Source organism: Aotus nancymaae, unplaced genomic scaffold (assembly GCF_030222135.1).
Source record: "Aotus nancymaae isolate 86718 unplaced genomic scaffold, 86718_ANA_hifiasm-v0.15.2.pri h1tg000053l, whole genome shotgun sequence".
Taxonomy (NCBI): Eukaryota; Metazoa; Chordata; class Mammalia; order Primates; family Aotidae; genus Aotus; species Aotus nancymaae.
The window spans coordinates 23912418-23924490 of record NW_026988467.1 but is presented as its reverse complement, the minus strand read 5'-3'; the positions used below and the strand labels follow the sequence as shown (position 1 = coordinate 23924490).

General features: G+C 57.5%; 1 protein-coding gene across 4 annotated transcripts; it reads right to left on the bottom strand.

Moving 5' to 3' along the window:
* Positions 1 to 194: 194 nt before the first annotated feature.
* On the bottom strand, positions 195 to 11537 carry SYTL1 (synaptotagmin like 1). Of its 4 annotated transcripts, none has more exons than XM_012439782.3 (15): positions 11322 to 11537; positions 8635 to 8863; positions 6591 to 6739; positions 6283 to 6355; positions 6151 to 6196; positions 5149 to 5221; positions 4803 to 4903; positions 4536 to 4649; positions 4165 to 4325; positions 3811 to 3907; positions 3345 to 3503; positions 2989 to 3067; positions 2767 to 2866; positions 855 to 1060; positions 195 to 642 (listed from the first exon to the last, which is right to left on the bottom strand). In XM_012439782.3, the coding sequence occupies exons 2-15, from the start codon at positions 8823 to 8825 to the stop codon at positions 503 to 505; spliced, it is 1689 nt and encodes a 562-aa protein (XP_012295205.1). In that variant the 5' UTR covers positions 8826 to 8863; positions 11322 to 11537; the 3' UTR covers positions 195 to 502. The 4 variants fall into 4 exon arrangements, with proteins under 4 accessions (XP_012295205.1, XP_012295209.1, XP_012295208.1 ...); XM_012439786.3 differs by having other exon boundaries at positions 5149 to 5185; XM_012439785.3 differs by having other exon boundaries at positions 11337 to 11537.
* Positions 11538 to 12073: the final 536 nt, after the last annotated feature.

Genomic DNA, 12073 nt, shown 5'->3' with positions numbered 1-12073 from the left:
GGTGTGCACCACCACACCCAGCTAATATTTAAACATTTTTGTTTTAGAAATAGCTTATTGCTTTGTGGCATAGTTCACTACAGCCTCTAACTCCTGAGTGCAAGCAATCTGCCTGCCTCAGTCTCCCAAGTAGCTGGGACTACAGGCATGTGACACTACCACCTGCAGCTAATTTTTAAATTTTTTGTAGCGATGGCAGTCTCTCTATGTTGCTCAGGCTGGTCTTGAACTCCTGGGCTCAAGCAATCCTTCTGCCTCAGCCTCCCAAAGCATTGGGATTACAGGTGTGAGCCACTGTGCCTGGCTTCTCTGAAGTCTTTGTGGCAGAGTCTGAAGTTCCTTAACCTGGCCCCTCTTATTTCCCTGGCTCTTTCCTGCAATCACCTTTCTTCCTCCCCATCCCAGCAGACACGAGCCCTTTATTGCCCTTAGAACAGACTTTATTGACTTTAGCCGAGGGCAGGCCCTGAGATGGGGGTCCAGAGAGAGAAGTTTGGTCGGGCTACGTCCTAGGGGCCAGGTTGGTTCTGAGCGGTAGAAGGCCATCCACCCACTCGCACGGCTGCTCCAGGAGGGCCTGCCACAGCCGCTTCTCCTCTGGTGTGGAATCCATCCAGGGCACCTGCAGCCCATAGCTGCTGCCTGGATGTGGGTGGGCAGGGGTTGAGGACATGATCACATTGGACACCTTGGGGCCCCCAGACACCTGCCTAGTCCCAGATTATGCACTGTCCCCAGTTACCTTCCTCAGCTCTCAGTAGATACTAAAGCTCAGGAAAGGACAGAGAGGTGTCCAAGGCCACACACTGAGCCCCCATCTCTCAGGGCCTGCCTCAGGGCCCTGCCCCACTTACCAGTGCCCAGGCTGAGACGTGTGCCCCCCAGCTGGCGGCTGGCCAGGGCCCCATGGTCCCAGAGGGAGAGCTCAGCACAAGCCTGGCGCAGGTCAGCAGGCCCAAAGCCATCATACACCATGGTGTGGTTGAATACAGGGTTGAGGCTGCGTCGCACAACCCTTGTACGCTGGCGGCTGGCCCGGCTGTCATCAGGCAGCACGAAGCTGTGCGGGAGGTGGCCTGGCATCAGGTGACCACCCCTCACACTCACTAGAGTCATCCAGTCACCATACACCACTCATTCTCCGTCACATGTGTCCATGTGCCCTGGCTCCTGCCTGCCTGGCCTCAGACCCTCACTGCACTGGGACCTTTGCACTAACTGCCTCTGAGGTCTCCTGGCTTTAAAAGCTCCTGGCCAGGCATGGTGGCTCACCCCTGTAATCCCAGCACTTTGGGAAGCTGAGGCCGGTGGATCACCTGAAGTCAGAAGTTCTGGATTCAAGCAACCAGCCTGGCCAACATAGCAAAACCCCATCTCTACTAAAAATACAAAAATTAGACTGGGCGCGGTGGCTAACACCTATAACCCCAGCACTTTGGGAGGCCAAGGTGGGCAGATCACCTGAGGTCGGGAGTTCAAGACCAGCCTGACCAACATGGAGAAACCCTGTCTCTACTAAAAATACAAAATTAGCCAGGTGTGTTGGCACATGCCTGTAATCCCAGCTACTCAGGAGGCTGAGACAGGAGAATTGCTTACACCCAGGAGACAGAGGTTGCGGTGAGCCAAGATACCAGCATTGCACTCCAGCCTGGGCAACAAAAGCAAAACTCCGTCTCAAAAAAACAAAACAAAAATCAGCTGGGCATGATGGCATGCACCTGTAATCCCAGCTACTCAATAATTGCTTGAGCCCAGGAGGCTAAAGCTGCCGTGAGCTGAGATCATGCCATTGCACTCCAGCCTAGGTAACAGCCAGACTGCATCTCAAAAAAAGAAAAAAGTTGCAGCCCTATTCACAGAGCTGCAGAGCGATGTTTCTGAAATGCAGTTCTGCTACTTGCTGACTCAGTGACTTTCATTATCTTCCTGTTGTTCCACCACCACCCCTCCTCAAACAGTTTCCAAGGTTTCGTTTTTCTGAGACAGAGTCTACCTCTTTCTCACCCAGGCTACAGTGCAGTGGGGTGATCTTGCCTCACTGCAACCTTCTGGATTCGAGCGATTCTCCCACCTGTCTCCCAAGTAGCTGGGATTACAGGCGCCCGCCATCACGCCCAGCTAATTTTTTGTATTTTTAGTAGAGACGGGGTTTCACCATGTTGGTCAGGCTGTTCTTGAACTCCTGGCCTCAGGTGATCCGCCCGCCTCAGCCTCCCAAAGTGCTGGGATTACAGACGTGAGCCACCGAGCCAGGCCTGTTTCCAAGGTTTTAAAAGCCTCGGAACCCCCTCTACAAAATACAATGTTGCTCAGAAGTACGTACCTGAAAGAAAGAACGTCTCTGGCTGCATCAGGGTGGACACCCAGAAGTGATCAGCCACCTCCATTTCACTCTCTAAGGGTGGGGCAGCACCTGGAGGGACCCCTAGAGGTCCCCTGGAAGCTTAGAAAACTACTGAACTATAAGTTTGGGGCCAGGCCCCACAGCCTGGCCTCCCAGGTTCTCTATGGAGGGACCCCTGAAGCCCTCAGCCTCAGCTCTTCAACAAGACCTATAGATGCCAGTCCTGCTGAAACGCAGCTCCTCAAAGGTGTCCTTAGCTTTTCTGACTCCAGGCCTTTGCTCAAACCGTCCCCTTCCCCCCTGCTCAGTGGTGAAAGCTCGGGCTGCCTGATCAAGGGTTGATTAGTAGGGGTTTGTCAAGGTTGGGCACTCCACTGCAGGCAAAAGAAAGGGAAGCCGGGAGGGCCAGGACTCCTCACCATTGTACGTAAGTGTCCAGGGAGCCTTCCCGCAGCGGCAGAAGGTCCTGAGCCTCCTTCACCCAGAAGTGCAGCTCCCCGCTCGGGGGCAGTCCTGCGCCTGCCGAGACACGCTCGGCTCAGTCCCGTGCACGGATGGAGTCCACTGCCCCCGCAACCCGTTGACAGGAATCTCCCATTTTTCAGGGCGGGTCCAGCTTGGCCTCTCCGGCTGCCACTCACCCTCAGAGCCGGCTGGGACGTACTTGAGGGACAGGGAGAGCAGCCCTCGGCTGGGAAGGTCGTCGGGATAGGGTGGGACCTGCGAGAGGCGGGCTTGTCGTGGAGCAGGGTCCAATGGAAAGGGGCCTCAGGAGGGTGGGGTCTGCAGACCTCGATGGGAAGCGGTTAGCAGAGACGGCAGGGCCTGCAGGGGCGGACCCTAGGGATCCCAGCACCCTCAGGGAAGGGGCCCTGACGTTAAGAGGTTGAGGGGAGGCTCTGTCGAAGATGGGGTCTGAGGGAGCTGAGGGAGAGGCTGGTGGGGTAAATGCAGGAGACCCGGGCCGCAGGTCTCCCCGCGCGTCCTGGCTCCTCACCCGGGGGTGCAGGGGGAGCCAGGTGGGCTCAGAGCCCCAGTCCCACGTGTCTAGAGGCACTTCAACTTCGCCCAGAAAGATGTTGCGACCCAGGCTTTCGCGGTGCCACACGGACAGGCTCAGCACACGGCCCTGGAGCTCGGCCTTCTGGACGGAGTACTGGGGACAGGAGGCGCGCTTTAGCGGAGCACTGCTGGTGGCCCGCGTGGATGCTGCGAGAGTTGGCTGGGGCAGGTCCTACCGCGTTTTTAGCACAATGGAATCCTGGGGAGCCCCGAAGGGCATTAGTGGGGGTCTGGACTATCGCCACGCCCACCACAAGGCTGGCACCCTGGACAGCGCGTTAACGGGGCCCGCCCTGCCCATCCTCCGGGCAGTGACGGTACCGGCTGCCCCTGCCACCTCGATCCGCAGGAAGGGGCGTCCTGTTCATTAACAGGGAACTGCACCGTGGTCACAGCCTCACCCGGAGAGTCTCGTTGAAAACTGGATTCAGATTCCGTTTCTTCACCACCGTCTTGCGCTTGCTCTGCTTATCCGGGAGGAGGTAGCTTTTGACGTAGCTGGGGAGGTGAGAACCGGAGGTGAGAAGGGGCCCTCCCAGAGCCTTCTCCCTTACCTTGTGCGCTCCCCCAGCCACCACCCCGAACACGTGCCAGGCCTCGTGCTAAGCGCTTTACAGGGATTGTCTCGCTCAATCCCACGCCTCCCAATAACGCTGCTGTTCCCATTTTGAAGATGAGGACGAGGAGGCCGAGACCCTGTGAATGGTGCGCTTGGATGAGACAGCTGCGCCCCGCTTGGCGGGCCGGGCACTCACGGGTCGGAGCGGCGGCGCCGGGCGGCAGCCAGGCCCTGGCACTGGATCACGTGCACGCGCAGCTCGGCAGCGCCCGGCTCGTAGTGCAGCGCGAAGTGCACGGAGCCGCGCACCTGCACCGCCTCCGCCTCGCCGGACAGGCTCATCTGGCTGCCGCTCAGCTGCGGGCGGGAGTGGGTGGGAATCAGGGCCATTCGCAGGGCTCACGTCGGGGCCCGTGGGGGGAGCGCGAAGGGTTCAGAGCCGGGTCATGGGTGGCATGCCGGGGGTCTGCAGCGTTGGGTCCCACGGCGACGGAGGGGCTAGCAGGGGCTACGCGTCGAGGCGTGTCCACCTCCCCCGCCGCCCGGGCCCCCTCCCTCCCGCCTCACCGTGGAGGAGTTAAGGCTGGACACGGAGGAGCTGCTGCTGAGCATGCAGTTGAGTGAGGGGTCGGACCCCGGGGCCTCCTCCCCGTTCTCCAGGATCTGGGATGCGGCCTTGGTCTGCAGAGGGGGTAAATGACGTGGCGCCCCTTCTTTCCCTGCCCCTGCCCCGAGCGCCCTGGATCGCGGGCTGCTCGCAGGCCTGGGCAGGAGCGCTCCCCGCCCGGAGTCCGCTCCGGGTCTTGAGAGCAGCCGCGGGCCACTCCCGCCTACCTGGGCTTGCGGGGGCCTGGGCTCCTGCTCTCCCCCCGACGCGGGCTCCGGCTCCGGGTCCGCCTTCTCGGCAGAGTTCTGCAGGTCGCCTTGGCCAGGGCCTGGGGTGGGGCATGAGATGCTGAGCGAACCCTCTCCTGCCCGCCCCTGAGCAAATTTGGAGGAACAGGTTTACAACCCCAGCGAGCTGCAGATTCAGGCCCGGGTGCTGCCCTGGGGTCGTCCCCACCTCCGACGTGGCGTGGGAGTGGCGGGGAGAAGGGTGAACAGAGGTGGTTGGGGCCCCTTAGAGCTGCCTCTGACCCCCGAAACCTCTCCGTGCTCCCCAACAGGCACTCCCACTCACCTTCTGGGGCCTGGGACGCCTCCTCAGGATCTGAAGCCTTTAGAGGGACATAAGGCGATAGGAAATCAGGTCCCTGAAGGAAGGAAGGGGTAGAGGTCACAGTGGAGAGGCTGGTAAGGAAGGGGTCAAAGGTCATGTTGGGGTCAGAGGCCACAGGCTCCAGCTAGCTACCCCAGTTTCAGGTTTAGGGCAGTACTGGGGCAGGGCTGGCAGCCAGCTGCAGGATCCATGGGACCTGTGCTTCACAGCCCACCCCGCAGGGCTTGTGCTGCCTGACTCCCTGCTCCCATTGGTGGAGGCATTCATACCTGAGTCCTCCACCTCTGCCAACCCAGTCCCTCCTCACTCTTTATTTTATTTTATTTTTTTTAATACTGACCTATTGGTAAACCACCTTTTTTTTTTTTGAGATGGAGTTTCGATCTTGTTGCCCAGGCTGGAGATCGCAATGGTGCGATCTCAGCTCACTGCAACCTCCACCTCCTAGGTTCAAGAGATTCACCTGCCTCAGCCTCTTGTGCCATCATGCCCGGCTAATTTTGTATTTTTAGTAGAGATGGGGTTTCTCCATGTTGGTCAGGCTGGTCTCCAACTCCCGACCTCAGGTTATCTGCCTGCCTTGGCCTCCCAAAGTGCTGGGATTACAGGTGTGAGTCACTGCGCCCGGCCTTTTGTTAATTTTTTATAGAGATGGGGGGCATTTTGCTATGTTGTCCAGGCTGGTCTTGAACAGCGATCCTCCTGCCTCAGCCTCCCAAAGTGCTGGGATTACAGGTGAGAGCCACCGTGCCTGGCCCCACTTCACCCCTAATAGCCAGATTCAGAAGTTCCCTCAGAGGCTCATACCACTGTTCGACCCAGGAGATGCTGAGGCGCAGACACAGGAAGGGACATGTCCAGGGTCTCCCCATTCCCAGGCTGGGACCTTTCCCCCTCACCCCCTGCACATTTCACCTCCTCTCCAGGGACACTGTACTCACACATTGGCTCATTCACTCTTACCTCAGTCTCCCTGAGCCTCTCCTGGGGGGCCTCATCAATAGAGAGCCTAGGAATAGGGAGAGGACACTCTCAGAGGGAAGGACCTTGGTGACTGGTGGGCATGGTCTCCCCCTCCCTGAGACCCCTCCTCACCTGGGCTCTGGCACATCTTCCTTCTCTTTCACAGCAGCCTCGGCCTCCCCGTCGCTGCCTGGAGCCTGGTCTCCTGGGGGCAGGTGAAAAGTTCTGTGAACCCCCATCTTCAGGAAGCCTGGCTGTGACTCGGAAGAGGCCCTGGAGATGCCCACCCACCCCATGCCCATGGAGGGGCATTGCCCACTCAAAGACACACAGTACTGGGGGCAGCCAGGACTGGAGCCCTGGGCCCTCTCTCCCTGTCCACATACAGCCAGTGCCCTGGATGGCACATGGCTTGCCCTGCCGGGAGGATCTCCTCTCACCCCTGGAGCTCTTCTTCCTGCGCATAGAGGCTCGAACAAGGTCAGCGCCGAAGTGGGCATTGTGATGCCGCTGGGAGCGTGCTTCCTGGAACCAGTCCCCTGTCAGGATCTTCAGCTGCCTGGGGTCTGCCAGTGAGGCCCGGAGTTTGCTGGAGGAAGGGGGAGGGTGTGGCTGTCATGATTCATCCAAGCAACATTCCCACCACCCACATAGTACCAGGCTTGGGACCAGGGGCCAGGGACCCAACAGCAAGTCAGCCTTGATATATGCTATGGAGGAGCTCAGGCTTCTGGGAAGACCAAGTCTAGAAGAGACAAGTACACTATAGTGAGCTAGATGATGTGATAGAAGAAGAGCCAGCTCTGCCTGTGAGAATCCAGGAGGGCTTCCCAGAGGAGGTGACATTTGAATCGCCTTTATTTATTTATTTACTTATTTTGAGATGGGGTCTCCCTCTATGCCCAGGCTGGAGTGCTGTGGCACTCCAGCTCACTGCAACCTTCATCTCCCAGGCTCAAGTGATCCTCCCACCTCAGCCTCCTGAGTAGCTGGAACTACAGGCACATGCCACCATGCCCGGCTAATTTTTTGTATTTTTTTGTAGAGATGGGGCTTTTCCATGTTGCCCAGGCTGGTCTCTAACTCCTAGACTCAAGTCATCCAGCTGCCTAAGCCTCCCAAAATGTTAGGATTACAGGCATGAGCCACTGTGCCCAGCCTTGAATTGCTTCTTAAAAGACAAATTGGAATTCTCCAGGTAGAGAAGGATAATAATTATTATAATTTTTATTATTATTATTTTTTGAGACAGGGTCTCACTCTGTTGCCCGGGCTGGAGTGCAGTGGCATGATCATAGCTCACTGCGGCCTCAACTCCTGGGTTCAAGCAATCCTCTCACCTCAGCTCCTGAATAGCTGGGACTACAGGCACATAACACCATGCCAGGCTAATTTTTTATATTTTGTAGAAATGGGGTCTCACTGTGTTGCCCAGGCTGATCTTGAATTCCTGGGCTCAAGCAATCTTCCCATCTCTACCTCCCAAAGTGCTAGGATTATAGGCATCACCACTGTGCCTGTCCAATTCCTCTTAAATCAATGAAATAGGACTCCTTAGCCCCATTTTACAGGCGAGGAGTGTGGTACTCGAGGAGGTCAGGTGAGTTGCCCAAGGCTACATAGCTAGGAAGTGTTTGTCCCTAAACATTGCTTGTAACACCCATGCTCTTCTACCACTGTGCTCTTCCAGGAAGAAGTACCAGCATAGGCATAGAAGTGAAGGGTGTGTCAGGGGCTGGGGAGTACCTGAGTGGCTAGAGGAGTCATTTTATGTATGTGTCGGGTAGGGGTTACGGTGGAAGAGGAGATGGTCGGAGCTGGCAAGGACCCACCAGGGAGGCCCAGTGGACCTCCTGGGAGCTTGCCCTTGATACTAGAGGCTGGGGAGCCAAGGGAAGTTTTAGCAGGGATATTAAGGACAGATCTGCCTGGGTGCAGTGGCTCACATCTGTAATCCTGGCACTTTGGGAGGCCGAGGCGAGCGGATCATTTGAAGTCAGGAATTTGAGACCAGCCTGAACATGGGGAAACCCCATCTCTACTAAAAATACAAAATTTAGCTGGGCGTGGTGGCATGCGCCTATAATCCCAGCTACTCGGGAGGCTGTGGCAGGAGAAGCAGCACAGAGACACACATGCACACAACCTGAGGTACGGCCTGCTTGAACCCAGGGGGCAGAGGTTGCAGTGAGCTGAAGAAAATGAAACTCTGTCTCAAAAAAAGAAAAAAAAAAGGACAGATCCGGGGAGCTGCAGGAAGTGGGCTCAAGAGGCAAGTCTGGAGGCAGAGAGGCTGGTGAGAAAGCTGGTGCAGTCACCCCGGAGAAGTGACAAGCTGTGAGCTGGCCAGGGTCAGAGGAGAGGAGACTAAACGGCTAAACCAAGAACCACGAAGACATCTGACAGGCAGCGTGTTGGCAGGGAGCAGGCTGGGGGCCACTCAAGCCTCTTGGTGCTCCCTGGCAAGGGTCTGCCCTGCCTCACCTGACGCGCCCCTCCTCCAGCTGGCGCAGGTGGGCATCTCGTTGGAGGACGCCAGCAATGGCCTCCTGCTCCTCCTCTGTCAGGAAGCTGAGGTCCAACAGTCTTTCAGGCTCAGGCTTTGGCCCATGCGCCATGGGGAGAGAGGGCAGAGCCCAAAGCCCCTCTTGAGATGGGTGGCCCCTCTGGGGCATCAGCTGGGGCCGTGCCCCACCTGGGCACACGTAGCTTCCTGGGGGCAGACGGAGGGTCTGGTCAAGCCCTGCATAAATACTTGGCACATCTTGGAGCCAACAGTCCTTTTCTCCCCTAAACACTTGCCCCAGTATGAGTGGGGTGCCATTCCAGGATGGCTGAGCTCAAGGTGGGGTGAGAGGTACTCATGTACAGATGCATACACTGGCCCACAAACACACTCAGGGACACAGTGGAAGAAGCACAGAGACACACATGCACACACCCTGAGGTAGGGCCACACAGAACTGCAGCGATGGAACACATAGCACACGCGCACACGTGGATCCATGTAGGCACAGATACAGTCCCACGTGCACACTGACGCCTGCATAATGACAGGCACACACACAGCTGTTCCCCCACAAAGGGCCCTCTGCAGACACCAACCCGGACCCATGCCCAGGAGCCTGCACACACATTCTTAAACCTGCACACAGCGGCCAGGTGCGGTGGCTCATGCCTGGAATCCCAACACTTTGGGAGGCCGAGGCAGGAGGATCATCTGAGGTCAGGAGTTCGAGACCAGCCTGGCCAACATGGCAAAACCCCCATCTCTACTAAAAATGCAAAAATTAGTTGGGCGTGGTGGCACACGACTGTAATTCCAGCCACTCAGGAAGCTGAGGCAGGAGAATCACTTGAACCTGGGAGGTGGAGGTTGTAGTGAGCTGAGATCGCACCACTGCACTCCAGCCTGGGTGACAGAGTGAGACTCCGTCTCAAAACAAACAAATAAACCTGCATACAGCATGTGCACAGCAAGGGGGATTGGCCCACCCAGATTGGTTCACCTATACATGAACAAGTCTGGGGACAAATATGTCCCTCGATAAAGATGTATATAAACAAAAATCATACAAACTTTGCACACACACATTGCCCAGCTAACTGGGTTGTGAGCTCCTTGGAGGCAGGGAGAGGGAGTCACCCTCAGAGCCAGTACTTTGCACACAACAGATGGTTGGTAAAAGTTTGATTAATTAAATGCAGAAATATGCCTGCACACACATGGGAATGCATGCATACAACCACCCACCTAAACACACAGACACACAAACACACACACACACACACACATCTGCTCACCCCCCAGCCCCAGGAACCTCATAGCCTGGGTCCCCTCCCGCCACCCTTCACCTCCACCCTGCCCTGGCCCATTTGGCCTTCCTGTCTGAGGCAACCTCCTCTTCAGCCCACACCCCCAACTTCCTCCCCCGAGGTAACTGCCGCACCCACTCCCATGGAGGCCTCCAACCCAGGGATGCCCCTGCCACCAGCCCTGCCCTCTTGCCTGGAGCCACAGGGCCCCTTTGCTCTGGCCACATGGCTCTCCTGAGACCAGGCTGGGGTCCTGGCAGTGGAGGCCTAGGCTGGCACAAGTACCACTCTCCTACCAGTGACTCCGGAAAGAAAACATTTGCCCAGCGCTGAGGGGCATGGAGACGTGGCAAGGGGCCCATGACTTGGCCAGGGCTATGTCCTGAGCCCACTGGGCGGCCTCTCCTCTCTTCCCCGCCCCTTCTATGCCAGGGCTCCAGGTGGGGCTGGGAAAGCAGCTGGGCAGGCAGGTCCTGGCTTGTGTCTGCTGCCTATTATGCTCTGTCCCCTTCCAGCTGAGTCAGTGGTCGAGCCCCAGCGATCCCTCTTGACACCCTCAGGAGCCGAAGCCTTCTGCGTGGCTGCACCGAGTACATTCACTCTGTGAATACCTGTGTGCTCGACAGCAGCAGTTGCCCTGAACTTCTATGGCCAAGGTGCGGGTCTTGCAAACGCACAGTTCAGGCTCCCCTGTGGATTGGGGTGTGAGCCCATGTCCCTCTCTGTGCCACGTGGTGTGGCTGTGTGGGTCCGAGTCTGCTGGGCATGTCTGTGTAGCGTGGGTATGTGAGCTGTGGAGTTGCTGTGTGAGTGTGTCTTTGTGTCTTGCTGCAGTGTGATGCTGTGTGGTGACTATATTGTCGGTGCAGTGTGTTCAGTGACTTTCTGGGTGATAGCACCATGTGGGGTGTGTGCAGGGTGCATTGTGTATTTCCTCCTGTGCTGTTCATGTGACTGGGCTGTGTGCCGTGGGGTGTCCCCGGGTGCCTTGGGGGCCACCAGGTGTGTGTGTCTGAGTGTGGATGGAAGGAGGGAAACATTTAGCAGAACTGAGCCTATCTCTGTCCTGCAGGCTGGCCTGGGCTGGGCCATGGACATCAGAGCCCAGCATCCCCAGCAGCGACCCCTCCCTGAAATCCCCTCTCCTACCAGAGGCAGAATCAAGTGTCTGGTCTTCCCTGCTGTTTCAACACCGTGGGACAGATCCATTGCTCAAGAGGAGGGTCTGTCCATCTGTCTGGCTGTTCCAGTCCCAGACATGTGCCCACCTCCCCCAACCCCAAGGTGCTGGAGGGTGCTCAGGATACCAGGTGGCAGTGCCTGCATCTCCGGACCCTGGCACCGACGTGTGTTACCTGTAGGGAGGATACCTTCGTAGGTGGCTCCAGCTCCCCTGGCAGCCGAGTTTCAGGGACTGGGAGAAGAGCTGTGAGGGAAGAAGGCTGACTCAACAGGCACCCCAGCCAGCAGCTGCCCCACACTGAGGAGGAGGAAACACCTCGGCAGGGCCTGATGCAAAACCGGGCCTGGACTCCCAGCGCCCTGGGGTGCACCCCGCCACCGACTAGAGAGGCCGGGCTTGGCCCCAGCCACCCTGCAGAATGTGTAGCAGCCCCACCCTGCCCACAATGGAGCTGATAGGAACTCGCTTTGAAAGCAAGGTAGAAACCTTTCTTTTTCAGCACCAACGGGAAGGAAGGATTGCAGCCTTTGCTGTCAGACCACCCTGCGCAGGGTCACTGCTGTGCCACTGGGTGTGTGACCTTAGGCAGGTCTCTTACATTTCTTCCGATGCAAACTGTGGGGAGCAGAGTGTAAGGGGCCTATTCTAAGGGAAGTGAAAGTGCCTGGTGCAGGCTGGCATAGTTGGTGCCAGGTGTCCCCACTCCAGCAGAGTCCAATGCCCATGGCCATTTCAGCAACCACTACCCTCCATGTCCACATGTACCTCTGGGATGTGCTGGCCACAGCAGAGCAGCCCTCTGTTGCCTCTACCATCCTGGGCCCCATCTGTTTGAGGAGGCCTGAAACAGTGCCAAGGTGAGGATCTCACGCCCTCTGTCTATGGGGAGCCCCCGTGAACACCCCATTTTACACCTGGATTTTG

Bases quoted from the DNA above. Each gene is read 5' to 3' on its own strand.
- SYTL1 (XM_012439782.3), bottom strand. From the start codon at position 8,825: ATGCCCCAGAGGGGCCACCCATCTCAAGAGGGGCTTTGGGCTCTGCCC. The intron at 4,326-4,535 runs GTGAGGCGGGAG...TCCCGCCCGCAG, and splicing joins CCAGCCTTAACTCCTCCACG to CTGAGCGGCAGCCAGATGAG. The intron at 3,068-3,344 runs GTGAGGAGCCAG...CGCCTCTCGCAG, and splicing joins GGCTCCCCCTGCACCCCCGG to GTCCCACCCTATCCCGACGA.